The 18,818-nt window shown below is 38.4% G+C and overlaps 2 protein-coding genes across 2 annotated transcripts in view; both read left to right on the top strand.

Annotated features, from left to right (window-relative positions):
- Positions 1 to 249: 249 nt before the first annotated feature.
- LOC107041291 (NADH dehydrogenase [ubiquinone] 1 beta subcomplex subunit 2, mitochondrial) lies at positions 250 to 2,583 on the top strand. Its single transcript, XM_015261783.2, has 3 exons — positions 250 to 447; positions 534 to 654; positions 2,363 to 2,583. The coding sequence occupies exons 1-3, from the start codon at positions 347 to 349 to the stop codon at positions 2,438 to 2,440; spliced, it is 300 nt and encodes a 99-aa protein (XP_015117269.1). The 5' UTR covers positions 250 to 346; the 3' UTR covers positions 2,441 to 2,583.
- A 2,341-nt stretch (positions 2,584 to 4,924) lies between these two features.
- LOC107043538 (dual 3',5'-cyclic-AMP and -GMP phosphodiesterase 11) overlaps positions 4,925 to 18,818 on the top strand; it is a 34,189-nt gene continuing 20,295 nt past the window's right edge. Inside the window, exons 1-3 of the mRNA XM_015265075.2 lie at positions 4,925 to 4,939; positions 5,335 to 5,473; positions 17,166 to 17,279. Of these exons, the coding sequence (XP_015120561.2) occupies positions 4,925 to 4,939; positions 5,335 to 5,473; positions 17,166 to 17,279 (268 nt within the window). The remainder of the gene's footprint in view (positions 4,940 to 5,334; positions 5,474 to 17,165; positions 17,280 to 18,818) is intronic.

Below are 18,818 nucleotides of genomic sequence, written 5' to 3'. Positions count from 1 at the left end.
GGTTTCGACTCGTGTGATTCACGCACCGCGTGCCTAAAAGTCCAATTTCCGCCACATTGTGATGAAAGATATTGTTCGTAACCCGTGAAAAAATGTTTTTTGCACTCGTTACGAAATATACTATTTTATCAATCTGCATCACTTATTCTTTTTCACTTTTTCTGCTCAGGAAAAAAAAATGAAAAATACTTTAGTAACGCTATCTTTCTTCACTTAAGAGAAGTAAATATTCGAATACTTCACAACTGCCATGATTCCCATCTACAATTGGTGCAACCATTGCTCAGCAGTTCGGAGCAGCTAGCAAAGGGCATTGATCGAAGTGAACAAGTAAAATATCGTAAAAATGTTGATATCCCGAGGGGTTGGGATGATTAAAAATGTCACGGCATTCGCTTCCCAAACGAGAGCACCGATGAAGACCCAAGTACGTCACTCAGGTGGAGCGTAAGTCACATTATGTAACGAATTCATTCAATGACAGGTTAGGTCCTATGTTTATTATTGTGAAATTATTGTTATTAATTTTTCAGTGTCATGTATCGTGACGTGTTGGAGCCAGCGAGGTGCAAAGTGTATCTGGCTGAGTTTTTCGGAGGAATCATGTGGTGGTGGATCCTTTGGCATATGTGGCACGATTGGGGACACATTGTGGTGAGTAAAACGAAAACTTGAACTCTTCGTAATTTTCCGTGCTCTCAATAAATCAGTAGCGACCTGGAGAATATGATCAATAATTGGAATATAGCATCGGCAGGATTCAGATTTCCATGGCGCCGTAGGGTGACACTTGGTTCTTATAGTATTTTGAGTGAGAGATACGGGAATAATATTTTAAAAAATCTACCTTCATGCACTTTCGTACATAAGAAGAGCTAAGGGGGAGGGTCAATCGAAAGGATTGCAAGGAAGGGTTACAAAAAAGGAGTCGCTAGGTTTACAAAAGTCACAAGGATCACAAACAAAATGGGTCTTATGAAGAATTCTCAGTGAGTTCGAAACGTCGGCGCAGAGAAAATTGTTTTGTTATGATTCTTTCTTTTCGATAAATTCGTTTAAACTGCTGTGATGACTGTTATGGCTAGGAAAAGTTGAGGAGTAAGGAAGAATTTAACACGATTGAATTGTTATCCCCTTCCAATCCACTTTTTAAAAAACCAGTGTAACGATTTTTGAAGCCTCCATTCCGCTTATCAAGTAATGTAATATAATGTCTAGGTATATTTTTTTATGTACTGTAATCTTTTGTTTACAGTAATTGTAAAAAAAGAGAAATTCATTTCTATTTTTTTCAAGAAGAAGATGAAGAGGATTATGACGATTCTGAATAAATTATTCAACAATTAACTTCTCATTGTGAAAAACTCTGTTGAAACCATTTGTTTTTCCTGCTTTATTATTGAGCTAAAAATTAATGAAGGTTTTACTAATTTGGCACCCATGAAAAACAATACACGCGCGAAGCGCGCCCTCTTCTAGTTGTGAAAAAAGGAGTCTCTAGGGTCACAAGGGTAATACTGTCTTAATTGAATGCGTTTTTGATTGAAATTTTCTTTTCCCAGTCTTTTTTCCCATGACTTTTTTTCGGCTGGAGTCCGGTTTCCGTGCTGGAGCGATAAAATAATGATGCATGTGAAGGGAAATGGTAATTTCGAGCTTCATGAGTGTGATATCTCCAGAATAATTAGAAATGGAATTTTTGTCGTATTCTTCGCCCAATATACTACGAGAATTAATTGCCAATATGGGGCGTCGCGGAAATAGGAATCTCCCCTATTCTAACTCTCTGCCGGTATACTGGGGTTAGACATCACTTCATCACATTTTCTCAGAGGTTTTTACGGTTTCTAGTACCACTGGTCGAGCAGAATCCTTCGCTCTGCCTCCGATATAAATCTGGGCAATGAATTTCATGTCAATTGTTGGTGTTGATCCACTCACGTTACTCCATTGCATCGAAAAATGAACATCGTTCATCTAGAGTATGGAGTCTGTATCTGAAAAAACCATTCGATTTCTTAAAAAACTTCAACAGAAAACATGTAACACTTCGGTGTTCCTCTCCTCATGAAAGGTGAATGTACCCGTGGGAATGGGGTAATGAACTACCCCCGTGTATCCGTAGCATAAGTGCCCAGGTGTACCCATAGAAGATTTAGAATTATGAATCCATAAAATTATCTTAGTTAGATAGCTGAGAAAATTTTTAGAAGAAAAGATCATGTGAAATTTCGTCTCCAGATCAATAATCCTCGTTATAGATAATTCCATAATTGAGAGGATGAGGAAAATCGGCTCAGGACTTTTCAATTCATAGAAAACTGTTTTATACAAATTATTTATCGTTTTCCTATAATTCTAGGGTGAATTCCCGTACCCAGAGCCGGAAAAGTGGACCGACGAAGAGCTGGGAATCCCCCCCGATGATGCCGATGTCTAAATAATTGTGATTACAAAGGTGTTGTAGATAAGAAAGTGAAAATACGTCTCCTAGATCGATTGTAATTATTACGAAACATTATAAATTAATCTGTCTCTCCATAAACTCTACTTTACAAGAAAAAAAGTATTCAAGTTACATGAGCTGATTCACATCTTACTGCTCCAGTCGAATAATTCTTACAATAGACCTTTTCATTCTGGAAATCTAGGGGAAATATTTATTCCGTTCATCAAACTGAAAAATCTTCGGAAAAATAATGAAAAATTCTGATAAATATTAACATTTAAGATGATATAGATTTGAGCCCTGAAAAATGATGATTGATACGTAAATTCGGTACAGGTGTCCGAAATTCTTGAGGGAATTAAAGTGGAAAAAGTGTCCGAAATTTTAGTGACTTTCAGGATGAAAAGGTCTATTCCACTCTCGTGCCCAATTACAATGTTGGAAATCTCTTTACTGATGAAATCCGGAGACTTTATTGAACCAATTTTCTCAAAAAAGTCTCTTTTCAAAAAACCTAGAGGTGAACTACAAGGCAGGTTTTTTGACATTTTCCCCTAATGCCATTACTTCCCAAGAAATTCGCAGGAAAAGAACTGTAAGAAGTGATTAGATCGATGTGGCTTCCCCCCAACACTTCTTTACATAGAAGAAAAAAACGATTATAAGTTACATCAGCTTGATTATTCCTCATCATCATAATCAACTAATTGCAACAATCTCACATCCCCGGCAAACTGCAATTGGCAATTTCCACTGATCAATCTAAGCCTCAAACACTCGACAATTCTCTTATTCGAAATTCACCATTGTCATTGCAAACAATGTTGAAAATTTCCTACTATCTTTCCTTTTTCCCATATCACCGACCATTTCTCCAACAAGTAGGTCACAGCGTTGACGTGTTGACACACCCAATCACTTACCTCAGATGTCAATCATCCGATTCTCTCTAGATTACCAATAAAAAAAAGTAGAGAAAACATTCGATCTTCTGAGTGATGAATTCATCTGAGGAAAAAAGTCCCCCAGCGCCACTGAAGAAAATGAAAAATCCATTGCGAAAATGATTTTGCCAAGAAGGGGGGGTGAAAAAATAGTGTTGGTTGCAGGGTCAATTATCAGTGGCGAAAAAAATAAAAATTGGTTTATCATTGTGAATTGTTACTATTCCATGCGATGATAGATAACAAGCTGGCGCCCGTGCGAGGTCACAGTGGTGGGGGAACTGGTACAGTCTGGTTTTGACGTTACAATCGCCTCCCACTACCACTTCCTCTAACCCCCACGCGAGTGTCATATGTCTCTTCTATCTTCGTTACTGGGTTTAGAAGCTAACGAACCACATGAGAGAGAATATACACTTGACGACGAGAGAGGGACGGCGAGAGGGAGATGAACATTAGCAGTCGGCGGGTGGAGGGGTGGGAATATCCTCCGCGCCTATAGTTATCACAGTGTGCGGAGGCAGCGCCGTAGCGCACGCTGATACTAACGCGCCAGACTTGTACTACCGCAACTACTTGAGGCAGTACTGCAGCTACACCGATAGCTGAAACAAATCGTCCGGACAAACGCACCACCCTCCGGTCCAGTGTATCAACCTTAACCACGAGTGTTTCTCTCTCTCTTTCTGCTCCAAAAAAATCCAAACAAGAGAATTTAAAGGGAAAATAAACTGAGGAAGAGGCGAATTTTACCAATGTTCTTGTCTATTTCTTCGCACTAAAAGACTTTAATACGAAAGTTAGCAGTCATGTGTCTTTGGTTAGCTAGAGAGAGAGAGAAAAAAAAATCCGTGAACTGATAAGGAGAAAAAATAAAATGTAAAGGAGAAATAAAAATGCTCACAGCGTGGCACGTTACCATATGAACCGTAACGTTTGACTACAGTGCGTTGGCAGAAAGTGTGAGGACCGCTGTCTGTGTTTTATGTATGTGGTTCTTCTTTTGCTTTTTTTTCTCAATTCCTTTTTATGTGTACCTTTACTTGTCTTGAGAGCCACCGCGCTCCGCAGTTGCGGGATTTGTTTATGTATTTTTTATCGGGCGAAGTGGTAGGATGATGGATTAAGGCGAAAGCGCGATAGAGGGGAAATATTTTTTTAGCAACAGGAAAGGTGTCACTATGGGAGATACTCGCTCAGTCTTGGAACAGGTGTCATGTTTTAATATTGAAGAGAATTTTTTTCGCTCGGAATTCTTTATTTCATTCAGTATTTTTCTCGTGGGGTCTAAGATCGTCACTACATTGTCGCCGTGAATTTGTCAAGCGAGGTCACTCGACTCGTGCCATATGAACGAACAGTCGGTGGGGATAAGAGAAAAAGTGACGAGAGAAGGAGGAAGGAGACTCTTTAGTCTCTTTCTCATTCTCCTGTGATGTTTTTCCTCGTTTTATTTTTCCTCCTTTCCATTATTACGTCTGCGAATCTCGAACGTAATACTTTTGTCATTGTTTAATGGAGAAAAGAATTGATGCCAGTTGACGTGGTACTCGAGCATTCATTCACTTCCTTCCTTCTTTTTCATTTCCATTTTAACATAAATCCTGAATGACCCACCGACTCTGCCTTCACCAGTTACAACTTCTACTCTTTATCCTCCGCGCAGTTGAAAAAATGAGCCTTTAAAACGCTCAGTCGACGTGATAAATTGTTACGTGATACCTCGGCTAGACTCAACCGGTGTTTTCAATCATTTTCATCGAGTTTGACGGATCTTTTTTTTCTCCAATTTCAATTTCATTTTTAAATTTCAATGGCAGGGAATCGGGAACAACGCGAATGAAATGATTTTCCTGGAAGATTCGGAATCACGATTGAGGGGGCGGAAATTTTCAAGCTCTTTTTAATTGTTCTTCACCTTTTCAATCGTGAAGTGCATAGTTAGTAGAGATAAAGACGGAATACGGAAGAGAGATCGTACACGCGTACTCTGAGCGACGATCGGATGCGATCGAAGGGGCGCTGGAATTATTGCGGGAAGCAGCCGCAGGTGAAGTGCCTCGAGTTTCTGCCGCGACGAGTAAGTTTATTTTTTATTTATCGATTTATTTATGTATTTATGTTCTTTTTTGTTTATTGTGGACGAGTTTCAATGTGCAAGCCTACTGAATTCAATGGAATTGATTGAACATTTATTTTGATGTTTTTGTACACTCGACTGTACAAGAGTGGGTGAATTCCACCTGCTTGTGAACATCTAACGGTACAATAGTGCATCTCGAGAGGAAGAGAGGAAAGCGAGAGGAGGGAAATTATGGGAATGAGGAGCATTAAAAATCATGGGTGGGTGCGCTGGGATATCTTGCTGGCCTTTTTTCACTCGTCTCATTATTTGACTTCTCCTTTATTAACGGAGTTTCATCGATCAGTGCTTTTTTCATGTCATTCATGGATGGATTACTTTGACGTACGTCGGTTAATGACATTGTCAATAGGTCTAAAATTAAAGGGGAGTTAAAGGTGAAACGGTTAGTAACAGTTGAGGAAGAATAAAATAGGGTGGAATATTCGTTTCACATTGTTCTGCTGAGATATCGGTTGAGTGCACTGAGAAAAAAATGACTTTTACCAGGTATTTTTATCAACTACAAGATAATGTACACATGTTTTATGCTTGTAGCAAGTGAATATACTTGGCAAAAGCAATTTTTTGTCTCAGTGTGGAAAAATATTGAAGAACCTTTCTCGTCATTCGATAGACAAAACCTTGTGGAATTGTTCTCCGCACTTATTAGTTGAGGAGATATACTCCCAAGATGATCGGTAGCAAGTTGGTTCTTCTGGAAAAATACATAAAAAATCGGTCCATAGGACGAAGCGAAAAATTAACAGAGACAAGGAAAAATTGAGAATTGCAACACAAATTTGATTAACTCTGGATTCATAATGTTTGATACTGTAAGCGCTATTTCGTCGCCGATTCTTGGCAATTTTTCGTCTAATTTTATACTTCCGTTCCTCCATAGTTCCTTACAATTATCGTCGTTTTTCAATGGAAATCTCGGAAACTAATGGTTTTGAGGAAAATGTCGAGTGACCGTTTTTTTTGTAGCTCATGAAATTATTTCCACAAGCTGTCTGAAGTGACCTTCCGTGAATCTCTTCTTCACGGCAACATTCCCGAAATTATTCGCAAATCAATTTGTTTTTTTTTTATCGTGTTTCCTTTGTGATCTTACCATTATCCCAATGGTAATCCCTTTCGTGTGCAATGACATACACTAACGATATATAGTACGATATGTGAAGGTACATTGGGATGCTGTCACCGTTCGAAAGTGATAATAAAGAGCAATACAATGCGTGTTTTCACTTTCTCCACTGGTTACTCATGCCCTGTGCGTTTATTCCCCTCTCGGACATGAATTTACTCAGACTGCGTTATTTATTCACCCCATCATAAAATATCGATATTGAATGAGCTGGCGAGAAATGCTCCTTCGCCGGAAATTTTGTTTGTCTTACCCACCGCATTATCGCTTAACGCGACGTTTTCCAATTTATCAGAGGAGAGAGAGAGAGAGAGAGAGAGAGAGACGACGGCGAGGTATTATCACGAAGATGCATATCTAACACTTGGCAATTGGTTTCGGCGATTTAAGTTTCATAGGAAAACGATCGAAGAAACTGTAATGCACTGGATATTTTGATGTACTTCAAAATCTGTTTTGAGACGTTCTTTTTCCCGTGCTTCATTTACTTAAGGGGATACGTCGGTGAAATTTAAGTCCTCACTGGGCCTTGCCTTGGGACCCATAAAACCATTTGTGATATATAACGGAATATGGGAATAACTGGGGAACATCGCGGACCCGATCGATTTTGTCCCGTATAACCAGGAAAAACTTCATTTTTCCTGTTTTTAGCTTCAAAATACTCCTGCGCCGTAGTTTTCATACGATTTTAGCTTTTTTTTTCAAACTATTTGTTACACTCCAAAGAATAAAGTTAAGCATCCGTTTTACTTTATTCGCAATAGATCATGAATAAATGAATTTTGAATTTCATAAATTTTCTTTTGAACCCGCCGTTTCACTTCAACCTGCCATTTTTTTATTCATAAAAATTAGATTACGCATGATTACAATGTTCAATTACTAAAAACAATGAATTTTTAGTCCTACTCTAGAGACGCGAAAAATTTATGAAATTCGAAATTCATTTATTTATGATCTATTACGAATAAAGTAAAACGGATGCTTAACTTTATTCTTTGGAGTGTAACGAACAGTTTGAAAAGAAAAATAAAATCGTATAAAATTACGGCGTAAGGGGCATTTTGAAGGTAAAAAGAGGAAAAATTAAGTTTTTCGAGGTTGTACGGCGTAAAATCGATCGGGTCCGCGATTTTCTCTAATTACTCTCATATTTCATCATATATCGCAAACTCTTCAGTGGGTCCCAAGGCCCAGTGAAGACTTAAATTTCACGACGTATCCCCTTAAGGGGAAACGGAACCCCTGTGTCTACATGAACTTTTATAATTGTGTTTTCTTCTGCAATTGTTATTTTTTATTCATTAAACTATACCTCATTGACTCAACAATGCGATAATTGAGTCGATAAAGTACTTTCATAGATAGAAAATAATAATTGTAGGAGAAAACACACTTCTAAGATTTGATATAGGCAAAGGGGTTCCGTCTCCCCTTAATGTATTAGGAATGTTCTCCTAAGGGAAAATTTCGACTGAAATTGCCTGACTTCGTTACTTATAAATGATTATAAATTGTTGATGAAATTCCAATGGGAAATACGCGTACTGTGACAACTTTTCTTGGAAGCTTTACGACGCAAAAAAAAACTTGCGGAGGAAATTGCAGGAAATTCCAAGTGGCGTTAAGAGGTGTGAGAATGCCTCCCCAAGGGGGGGGGGGGGGAGAGCAGGAGGATCGACAAGGACACGGGGGTCGATGGAATAAAGCGAAAAAATGAGGTAGAGAAAAAATGAAAGCAAAGCAGAATTGGTCCTCTCTCGTTCGTGTAGTCAGAGTTCTCCTCCAGGCGAATATAGAGGTAGAACAAATGTTCGAAACTTTTCTGCTTCGTCCTTAATTTTTTTATCTGAGTAGCTGCTACCTATTTGTTCTTTCACTAGTACTGGGATTATCGGACATCTACATGAGAGCGAGAGAGAGAGATTTTTTCATCGCCTGTGTGAGTTCGGATTTCTAACTGTTACTGCAACGGCAAGGGGGAATTTTTTGGCGATGACGAACCAGGAACAACACGCAATAAGTACACGGAGAAAAAAATTCCAGAAGAATTACAAATTCCAGAAAAATTACTAAACGGTAAAATGGGTTTATTTGGACGGACCCGGAAAAATTACCGTGCCAGCACCGGAAAATTTGCTGTGGAAGACAAGAATTTTTCACGGTACATCCGAGAAAAATTCCGGTGCTGCTGAGAATATTTCCGGATCTGTCCAAATGAACCTATTTTACCGTGCTACTACAGAAATTTTTCTGGAATTTTTTTCTCCGTGTATGAATAGACATTTGACATGTGACTGGGGACAAACGATGAAGAAAGCACTTCAAACCACTCCAAAGCTGTTGTCTCTGACGCTACTATGTGAATACTACGAACTTCATGTCTTTTATCTGTTTTTTAATTGACGTTGTGATTGACTACTGTCAACATTGATAAGTCTACTATTTTTCGTTTATTATTCCTACGGTTGGGAATGGATATGAATGAAAATTGTTCTAGTCGCTTAGTCGTGTCGAAGTAATGATGGAATCATCTCGGTAATGAGTACTGTAGGTCGAAACCCGTATAGAAATCCAAGCGGAGCTGCGGCTATAAAACTCCGCTCACGCGTTCGAACCGACCGCTGAGCCCCAGCTTGACTGTATAGCAAGCGGAGATCGAGCGGAGAGATTTCTACACGGGAATGATCAGGAAACGTTTTTACTCAAAATTTCTAGTGATGCCGCGAGACGAGAAGAGTCATTCAAGACAATGACAGAAACAAGACGAGACGAGAACGAGAGAAACGAGAGGCGAGACGAGAGTCGAGAGAACTTGGCCCTCTCTGCATTTGTTTTTCGCGCAAATTGGATTATAGAGACGAGATAAGACGAGACAAGATGAGACGAGACGAAATGAGACGAGAGAATCTCTCAATTCTCGACGAGACGAGACGAAAGAATGGTTTCCTGACAACGACCAAACGGCGTTTCTCGTCTCGTCTCCCGGCATCACTGAAAATTTCTCAAGTTTCGGAAAAGGCCTCCTAACATTCTGTCCCTACATTATAACTTTTCAAATAATAATTTAATGTTATTTCTATGTGAACATCCTTTTTTATGATGAAAAGTTCTGAATAAAGAAAGCGAGCAATACCCATGGGCTACTACCGAACTTTAACTAAACGAGATATTCCAACTGGACAATTGGTATAGAAAATGACCATCGATGTACATCGTATGTCATTATATAAAAATTGCAAACAAAACTTTTTATAATTATCTGGAAACACACGAAAACATTGAGAAAGGTTTATTTCAGTGACAGGCATATCAATCAATCTTAATTACCGTTAAATTGTGAAGTGAATTTTTAACATAAATCTTAGAATTTTAAATATTAAAGTAACCATCAATTTGTGCATTTAAATTTCGAAATATTCTATCAACCAATAATTTAGGAAGATTGACGATTAGTTGGATAATTGAAAATCAAGTACCTAAAGTTGGAATTAGCTTGTTAACTAAAAAACTACATTTCAGTATTATCAAGCATTTGATTCACCATCAATCGAAAAATTTTGCTAATAAATTCCATAATATTTTAAATTTATTAAATATAGTTAAACTTTGAACAATATAAGGAGATAATCCTTTTTAATATTGTCAAAATCGAATATTATTGCCTATCCCTGGTTTATTCAATACATGGACATGGACTAGAACCCCAGTATTTCTTGCAGTTTCCAAATGAATTACAAAAAAAGATGATTTGTTGCTAGCTCTCCAACATCCTAATATTCAAGAGATCTGTTGAATACAAGAGCGTTAAAAATCAGAATAGTTCATATGAATCGCCAAAATACTGGAATTGTACTTTGGTCCGACGGAAAGATGTATAGCCACCCTAATTTGCTGGTCAATTTTTTAGACGCATAAGATGAATGACTGAACTTTCCACAAGGAAAAAAACAATTCAGAAACCAGTTTTCTGAAGGGTGGTCGCTGGCCGTATTTTTAACACAAATAAATTTCTCGTTTATAATAAATCATGGTAATTTTTGCAACACAAGGTTTGTCAAAAATCTAGTATATCTGTGATTTTTCCTTTGATTTTTATCGATTGTTTGAAAGCAAGAACGTGGTTATTAGAGAACAATTATTCCTAAACCGTCTGCCAGTGATTTATACGTATTCAAGCAATGGGGTTTCAATGTTTACGATTTTCTGGTTGAATTTCATCTGATGACTGACCTCGTACGTGTTGAAAATATTTTATCACGTTGCATTCGCTTTTATTTTTTTCATCATTATTATTTGTGAAACATATGTTTCGTAGTTTTTATAGCAAATAAAATCGTTGTTTTTATAGCAATTCGTGCTGTAACAAATTTTCATGGGGCTTCGTGATGGATTCAAAGTAATATAACCAATTATTGAATTAATTATTCCTAACGGGAATTTCTCCACCAACGAATTCACGAAATTCTTAACGGGTCAGTAGGCGCGCTTTGAGATTTTCTTTTTTTTTCAAGGCCTTTTGAGTCCCCCTTTTCGGGTCTCATTTCGGCACTCTATCCAACCCTATGCATGCGGCTGTGGATTCTACACTGTACCGCATTCGCACTCCTATAGAACATAGGAGTAGCATGGGAAACCACAGGAAACCCATGCCGGTATAAGTGATTACTCTATTAATAATTTTCCGTTGGAACATTCGGTTCTACGGGGAATCGAACTCACAACCTTCCGCACACTCGACTTGCGTCTAGCCCACTGGGCCATCGGCATCCGTTTTTTGAGGCTTTCTCTCACAAAAGTTTTCAAAATATAGGCAACATACTTTAAAATTTACCGTGGAGCGTGCGAATAGACATTGCCTTAAAATATTGTCAGATGGATTGATGATTTTTCTCTATTAGCAGATTGGCACCCTTAACTCTTAAATAATTTCAACATGTCAAATGGAATCTCAAGTATTCCGCAGGCTTTGTTGTCTTATCTTCCACATTCTTTCATTATTTTTATTCGTTCCAATTTTTTTTAATCCCCCGGGAGGTTAGATATCCGCATTTTTATTGTACCCAGCCGGTTGGTGTATATAAATTCAATTCAATTCCCAAGATGCAATATATATATCTATATATACACCTTGGTGTTGCATTGAAATTCAAAACGTTACGTGAAACCCAGGATTCCCAATCTGGGGTCGTCGCCAAAGCGGTGTAAGCCAGGTGGGTTGAAGGAAATATGAATTCCACGTCTGAATTGACTGAGTCACACTTTTATCGGTCGAAATTCTCGGGTTCGTTCACTCTACCTTCTATAACTATTTCCATTTTTCCATTTCATTTAGTATTATTTTTTTATTGAATCTCAGTTATTACGTTGTATGTTTTTTCTGCCGACTAATGCAGCGCAATTTCGTTTACGATTGGCGTGGAAAAACCTGGAATTCCACAGGCTATGACTGAGATCTCGACATCTCTATCACGCTCCATTTCGTCGAATTCGCGGGGAGAAAAAACCTAACAACTGACAAGGAGTGAAATATTTGTGTTAATAATAATTCTCTAGTGACTGGAGGAAAATGAAAAATAACAACGCATCCGTGAACGAGAAAACATGTGGTACGTCATACCGTATGCCTTCGGGTATGGTAAATAAGTACGAAAACGCTGCCTATCAGCCTTATAGACGTGATGAAAATAAGTGTCGCGTGCCCGTACACGAGTTCAGATGACTTAGGGATATAATTAACTTTGAAAATTTACGTGGAGGGTGCTCGGATTTATTTAGAATACTGCATCCAGCTAAATGTCAGGAGAAACCACTCAAGAACATCAGAATTATAAGCCTTATTTCCACAGTTTCTTCGAAAATGTGTTGTTGAAAGCATTGTTATTATCAAAATACTGGAATTCGCAATTCTGCGTTAGAATGGTTTGGGATGATAGTTGTATTTGTGTATGCGAGTGTCGATATGTATCCCCATAGGTATTGGAAGATTCCTCCGTGACAAATATAAAACAAAAAATTTTTTTCTCTCGTATACCCTTTCGGGTCTTTACTATTTGTCCCCCCTCCCCCACCGCCTGTATTGCATTCGCCGAAGGACAGGGGAAACCCTCACTTGAGGGAAAAACCTGCCCAGGTTTTTCCCTCAATCCAGTCGTCTCTTGCGAGACTCCCGTTCGACAAATGAAACCGTGAGATTTAGAGTGTCACAAATTTTGGCCACCCCAACCGGGGATCAAACCCGAGTCTCCCGCATGCCAATCCCACCGTGGTAAATATATTTTCTCTTATAATTCCCAACGACATTTATATTTTTCGGAAAATGGGTTTTCAACTGTCCCTCTAAGAGTAATGATAAACTTTGATCTCATAATGTACGATTTCGATTAATATTATGAAATTGCGAGTCGATACACTCTACAATCAGTGTTCCCGATGCCGCCTACTTAGAACAAACCTACGTCGTAGGATAATTTTGAAAATTCACATGCTTCTACGAGAATAGGCTCTTCTAGAATTTCTAAAATAATTACTCTTTTCATATCCAGTGGCAAACTCGAAATATACAATTTTTTTTATTTTTTTTATTCCAGGCATGTATGACCTTTCGGACTTTTACATATTTTTTCCCCCATATCTACATTACCATGGCCCGTCTCATTCTTTACCCAACTGCATCCCATTCGGGCTAGGACTGCAAGGAAAACCATGGAAAACCCCGGTTGTACAGCCGGCCGATATGGCAGGGTCCTATTGTGCTCATCTGTCACACTGACTGAATGGGTACAGCAGGTCTCTACATTCACGCCTGACGGCAGCAGTTTCTCACGAGAAGGTAGGGCTAAGCGGTCACCCATCTGAGTACTAACCAGATTAAGGTACTTCCTCAGTCTAATTTTGGGGTATAGAGTACGGGTAAACATCAAAGGTGCCGACACTCCGCTACATCATTCGAAAAAAAATGAAAATTTTAAAGGTTTATCAATGATTTGTTTATGACTCAATTATTCAAACGACAACTATTGTTATCCCCATTTTTTTTGAATGATTTTATTAATAAATTGAAACTATCGTGAGAGATCGGGCAACAAGGCATTTTCGTTAGACAAAGTTGGTGTTATTGTCCATCGATATGAACCTATACTACGCTATAGTAGCTTTGCTTATTTACTATAGGACCTACAGTCGAACTAACCCTGTGCATTCTAACTTTCTCCCACCGTTGTCAGGTTACACCGCCATTTTTCCCTAGTTTAAAGAAAATTCATGATCCTGTGATACATTTTCAATGATTTCTCAAAATCTGTGCGGTAATAAATTATGAACTTGCAGAAATATACTCTTGGAATGTGTTCGACGGTGTAAATCGGATACTTGCATTGTTCGTACATTGTCGATGCTTATACTAGACAGTTGAAAAGTAACTCTCATAAGCCGCTGTACAGATGATATTTTGAATAGTTTTTTACAAAAGACTGAGAGGTCAATTGTATTTGGACTCCTTGCAAGACATTTTTGACTATTTCAAGAATTTTTTCGCAAAGTTTCACATTTTTTGTATATTTTGACTGTTCTCGTATAACTGACTGAGGAAGTACCTTAAACACTGCTTAGCTTGGACGACCGCCGGAGCCGCACGCCACACGTGTGACCAATCCTACCGCTACACTCGAAATATATTATTTCTCAACTTAAAAATTGCGACCGCATCATAATAAATTATAAATTTTTATAATATTAGGCCCGTTTAGGTTTCATACTAGATGCTTTCCTCGACACACCCAAAAAGGAAAAGGACTGATTCAAGTCAATGTCGAATTGATTCTAGTCGATTTTCGATTTATCTCAATTCCAATAACTTGGACTTCAACAATCCGGATTTATTCATTTTCAAAAACTACCATTGTTTCATGGGGGAATGTCACGTAGGGTAGCTGGTACATGTACCGATCTAAGGGAAATCTTTCTCTTTTTACATTGTCGCACTATTTGCGGAATAATGAACAGTTAGAATGGGTTCTTTGAGGTGTTTACTCCAAGATGTGAACAGAACAGATTTTTTATTAATATTGGACATATAAAACTATGCAGTTTGGTTGCCATTCACACTTGAGCGATGTAATTGAACTTTGGGGGTATTACCGCTCGGCATGTCTCCAATACCGCCCACCTAGTGGTAAGACTGATCGGTCTCCTTACGTGTAAGAATGAATCACTAGAAAAGATAAGTTAAACACATTGTCGATAACTTTCTGTATGTTTCACACAAACTATGAACTTGCAAGTACATACATGTACGTGATGTGTAACTTATATTACGAACATATATTTCGCACTTCATTCTACTATACACGGAGAGAAATATTCAATGAAAATTACGTATTTTCCGTAATTTCCGTAATTCCGGAGCGAAATGTGGTTGTAGGAAATTTTACGGAACTGTCACGGAATTTTTCCGGAGCGTTCCGTAATTTTTATCTGAATCTCTTGTGAAAAATTACGATACCGTCACTTGAATTTCCTGAGTCGATTCCGTAATCGGTGAGTGAAGTGAGAGTTCCGTAATTTTTACTGAACATTTATCTCCGTGTACCTAGAGCAACCGAAAATTTGAAAAACTTTGACCTGTTGTGTCGGAATTCAAGCGCAGATGCGGCTGAAACTCCGCTCACGCGCTCGAATCGACCGCTCAGCTCCGGCTTGACTGTATAGCAAGTGGGGATTGAGCGGAGAGATTTCTACATGGGTCTAGAAGTAGAATATTTTATGAATTCGGTAGAAAATCATTTATATTTTTTAAAATGATCTCTTTACGAAAGAAAACTGAAAATTTCTATTAAAATTACTTTTTGCCATTAAATATCTAAATATCTCATTAAATCATTATCTTAGTAAATGAAATCTCATTTTCCATATCATAAAAAAAATTCTCTCAACCAATCATGAAAAATACGGGTGGGTGGAATTACTCGGTGAGCAGTATAAACACCACTCCCTTGCGGGAAGTCCCGTATATCAACGTGTGTGCACCTATAATATTATGAATTGTTTCAACTAGGTTCAAATTCATTTCTAACGTTCTGGATTCTTCCAATCAAATTCGCGATCTGAACACGAATTAGTTCTACCAAATCTGTCTCTTTGAATGCATTTGAAAGAAAATGTCTAATTCATGAGCAAAATTCTATGCATACTGTCAGCTCTTTGCAATTATCAACTCATTTATTACGCTAATTTTCTAGATAATTATGAAATTCAATCTAAACACTAAGACAGGAAAATAGTTTCTCCATTACAAAAAGTGACAGTAGTGGTCACACGGGAAGTGTGCGGTTAGTACGTGGATGGGTGTCCGCTTAGCTACTTCTACGCGTGGAACTGCTGGCGCTACACGCAAAGAATATTAAATTAAAAACTACTGTGTGAACATAGTAATCGAGCACCATACCAGAAAAACTTAAAAAATTGATTTATTCTAACCGAACGTTTACGATGTTAAATAATTTTTTTACGATTGAACGTATAGTAATTTGTAACTGACAAAACAGTATACAATGCATGGACGAACAAATAATTTTCAGAAATGTTACAAACGCGTTATTTTTTTTACCTATTTTTATTATTGGAGAGGGAAAAACAATGGAGAGAAGGAGAGGCATAACAGGCTAACGAAGCGAGGCGCCTATAAAACCGTAATGGTAGTTGAATGAAATATGAATAAAAAAATAAAAAAATAATTACTTGTCCATAATGAATCCTCATCCTTTTGTGGAGATAACCAGTGGTTTTTATGTCGGAAACAGCTTCAACTCATGGAATTATAAACATCAACAAATACCGGAAAACCCTAGAAACTCAAAGATAAGGAGAGCGTAACTTAACACCAAAAACACTTTACAGTCAAAAAATTTAGTTTCTAGAACCACCTATTTATTCACAGAGTAAAACTCGTCAGGGAATGTCAATTCCGGACATGTACCCATAGAAGTTTGGACACCTGTTGAGCACCAGGTGCTAAGTCTTCTCAAGAAATAGTATATTACATGCCCGAGCCTTGGAAATCGATCACCGTCCCCCACGTGCAAGATTGCCTTCCGAGCCGAAGGCGAGGATGGCAAACACGTGGGGGAGGGTGATCTGGGAAATGGGAAATGGGTTTTTTTAGCTCCCGTGACATGAAAAAAAATTCGCAATAACGAATGTTTATGAAACGTTGTTAGATCCCACGCGGGACACAACAGTCAATGCTACTGGATCTTCATGTTGAACCCCACCTTCCTACCAGCAGTCTATTTTTAATCCCAACTATTATTGATTATAAAAATAAAAGCCACGAGGTGAAAATTGAAAGGTTCATGATAATTATCAATTTAGCGAGTTAACTATCACTGCAACGTTTTATTTATCACGTGGTGATTAATTGTGAATCAATATATCTGCTTAATAATAACTCATGGCTGAGGCAATGAAAAATGAAAAATGGTGTTATTATAATTACAGGTTCGCGGAACGCAGTCAAGCTGGCTGCCTCTGCCGGTAACCCCGTCGTTGCTGCTGCGCCTGCCGCCGCAACTGCGCATCCTCCCGTGCTCTGGAGCTCGCGCAGGAAACCCGGTAAGTTGCATTATTACGAATTAAATCCAGTAGTAAAATTGGAAAAGTGGAAAACATTTTTATAGATTATTCAACAAATATCTTGGAAAGGTAGAGGTTGACAAAAAATTAACAAGAGATCTAGCGTTTTTTTTCCAGGAACATTTCGGAACCCTAAAAATATCCTTTGAGCATATTTCTTTAAATCTGCTGGCGTCAGTTCGACTACTGATATGCGTCAAGTCAGCCGTAAATTTTCCGTTTTCTCACCATTTCTGACTTGACGCATTCCTCGTGATACAAACTAGTCGGTCAACTTACCTAATGGTCAGTAATTGTTTCTCGTTGTCATTTATGCTGAAAAAACGTCTATCTAGATGTAATCTGACCGTCATTTTTATGCTCGGTCATTTTTTTCATTTCTTTCATGATTTTTTTTTTAAATTTGAATAAAATTATTAAATTATCTGGAAAATTATCTCTAGCAAAACAGAATGTAAAAAAAGCAGAATGTAAAAAAAACAAAATGACGTCCGACGTTACCACACCGGCATTTGTTATTTACTTATTATTCGAAATTCGGTCTAACGTCGGCCACTGCTTTGCCACCACGTGTCACCACATTTGGCCACCGTCTTTAGGGTTTTCTACAGTTTTTCCAAAACTGTGAATACGTTGGCTAAACGAGGCTAGAAGTTAAGTTACGCACGAGACGAGACAGGATGAGACTTTAAAGAGTATCGTCTCGTCACTTCTCGGCCTTGTCTCGGTCTCGTGAGTATGAAAATTGGAAAATAGGAGAACCACTATAGATCGAGCAATATAATGAGAAAGCTCGCCCATTTTGTCTTGCGAGTGTCAAACGTTGCGAGAGTCAAACATCGCCACACGGAGAAAAAAATACATCGTAATTTTGTGAGAATCCTTCCAAAAATTAGTGTGCTGTTCACCAACGCTGGGACATAACAGCGAGTCATCGGAGAATTCGCATGTGGCACACTAATTTTTACGGGAATCCCCCGAAAAAGTGGCCGGAGTCCCACCAAAAATTAGGGTGCCACTTATGAATTTTTCAACGACCCCATGTTATGTCCCGGCGTTGGGGGACAGCACACCAATTTTCGGGAGATTTTTTTCTCAGTGCAGGGTCAGACCTTGCAAGGATCCTACCAAGCACGGGACGTGAACGCTAACAGGGTCATCATGCGTAGATCAAATGGTACGCATCAAATAGTATAGGGTAGATCAAATGGTATAGGGTAAAACGACGAGGTAGGCAGAACAATCATCAGGATCAAACTGGGGAGCCTTCTGATTATGTCTTTTAATTCATGCTTGTTCGACCCTTGTGATTGTCCTGACTGTGTCATTATTCTGCGTATCTTTTCCGCAGTTGACCCCGTAATCGTTTTAGTCTCCAGATTATTTTATGGCCGTGACTATTCGCACCATTGCGTGAATCACTCCCGTACACTCCATACACTCCACGCATGCGTGAAGTTTGTGTGTTTCACGCAGCCGAATTTTCATACTGCTGTGTATTTCACGCAGTTGAAGTTT

This window comes from Diachasma alloeum, unplaced genomic scaffold, assembly GCF_001412515.2.
Source record: "Diachasma alloeum isolate Michigan unplaced genomic scaffold, Dall2.0 Dall_scaffold_00179, whole genome shotgun sequence".
NCBI classification, from domain to species: domain Eukaryota; kingdom Metazoa; phylum Arthropoda; class Insecta; order Hymenoptera; family Braconidae; genus Diachasma; species Diachasma alloeum.
Note: the sequence above shows the minus strand (reverse complement) of the source record. Positions and strands in the feature narration are given on the sequence as shown.

What these genes read in the sequence shown, in the direction of transcription:
- LOC107041291 (XM_015261783.2), top strand. Translation starts at nt 347, where the DNA reads ATGTTGATATCCCGAGGGGTTGGGATGATTAAAAATGTCACGGCATTC. An exon ending in GTACGTCACTCAGGTGGAGC is followed by an intron (nt 448 to 533) that starts GTAAGTCACATT and finishes TTAATTTTTCAG; the next exon opens with TGTCATGTATCGTGACGTGT. An exon ending in ACGATTGGGGACACATTGTG is followed by an intron (nt 655 to 2,362) that starts GTGAGTAAAACG and finishes CTATAATTCTAG; the next exon opens with GGTGAATTCCCGTACCCAGA.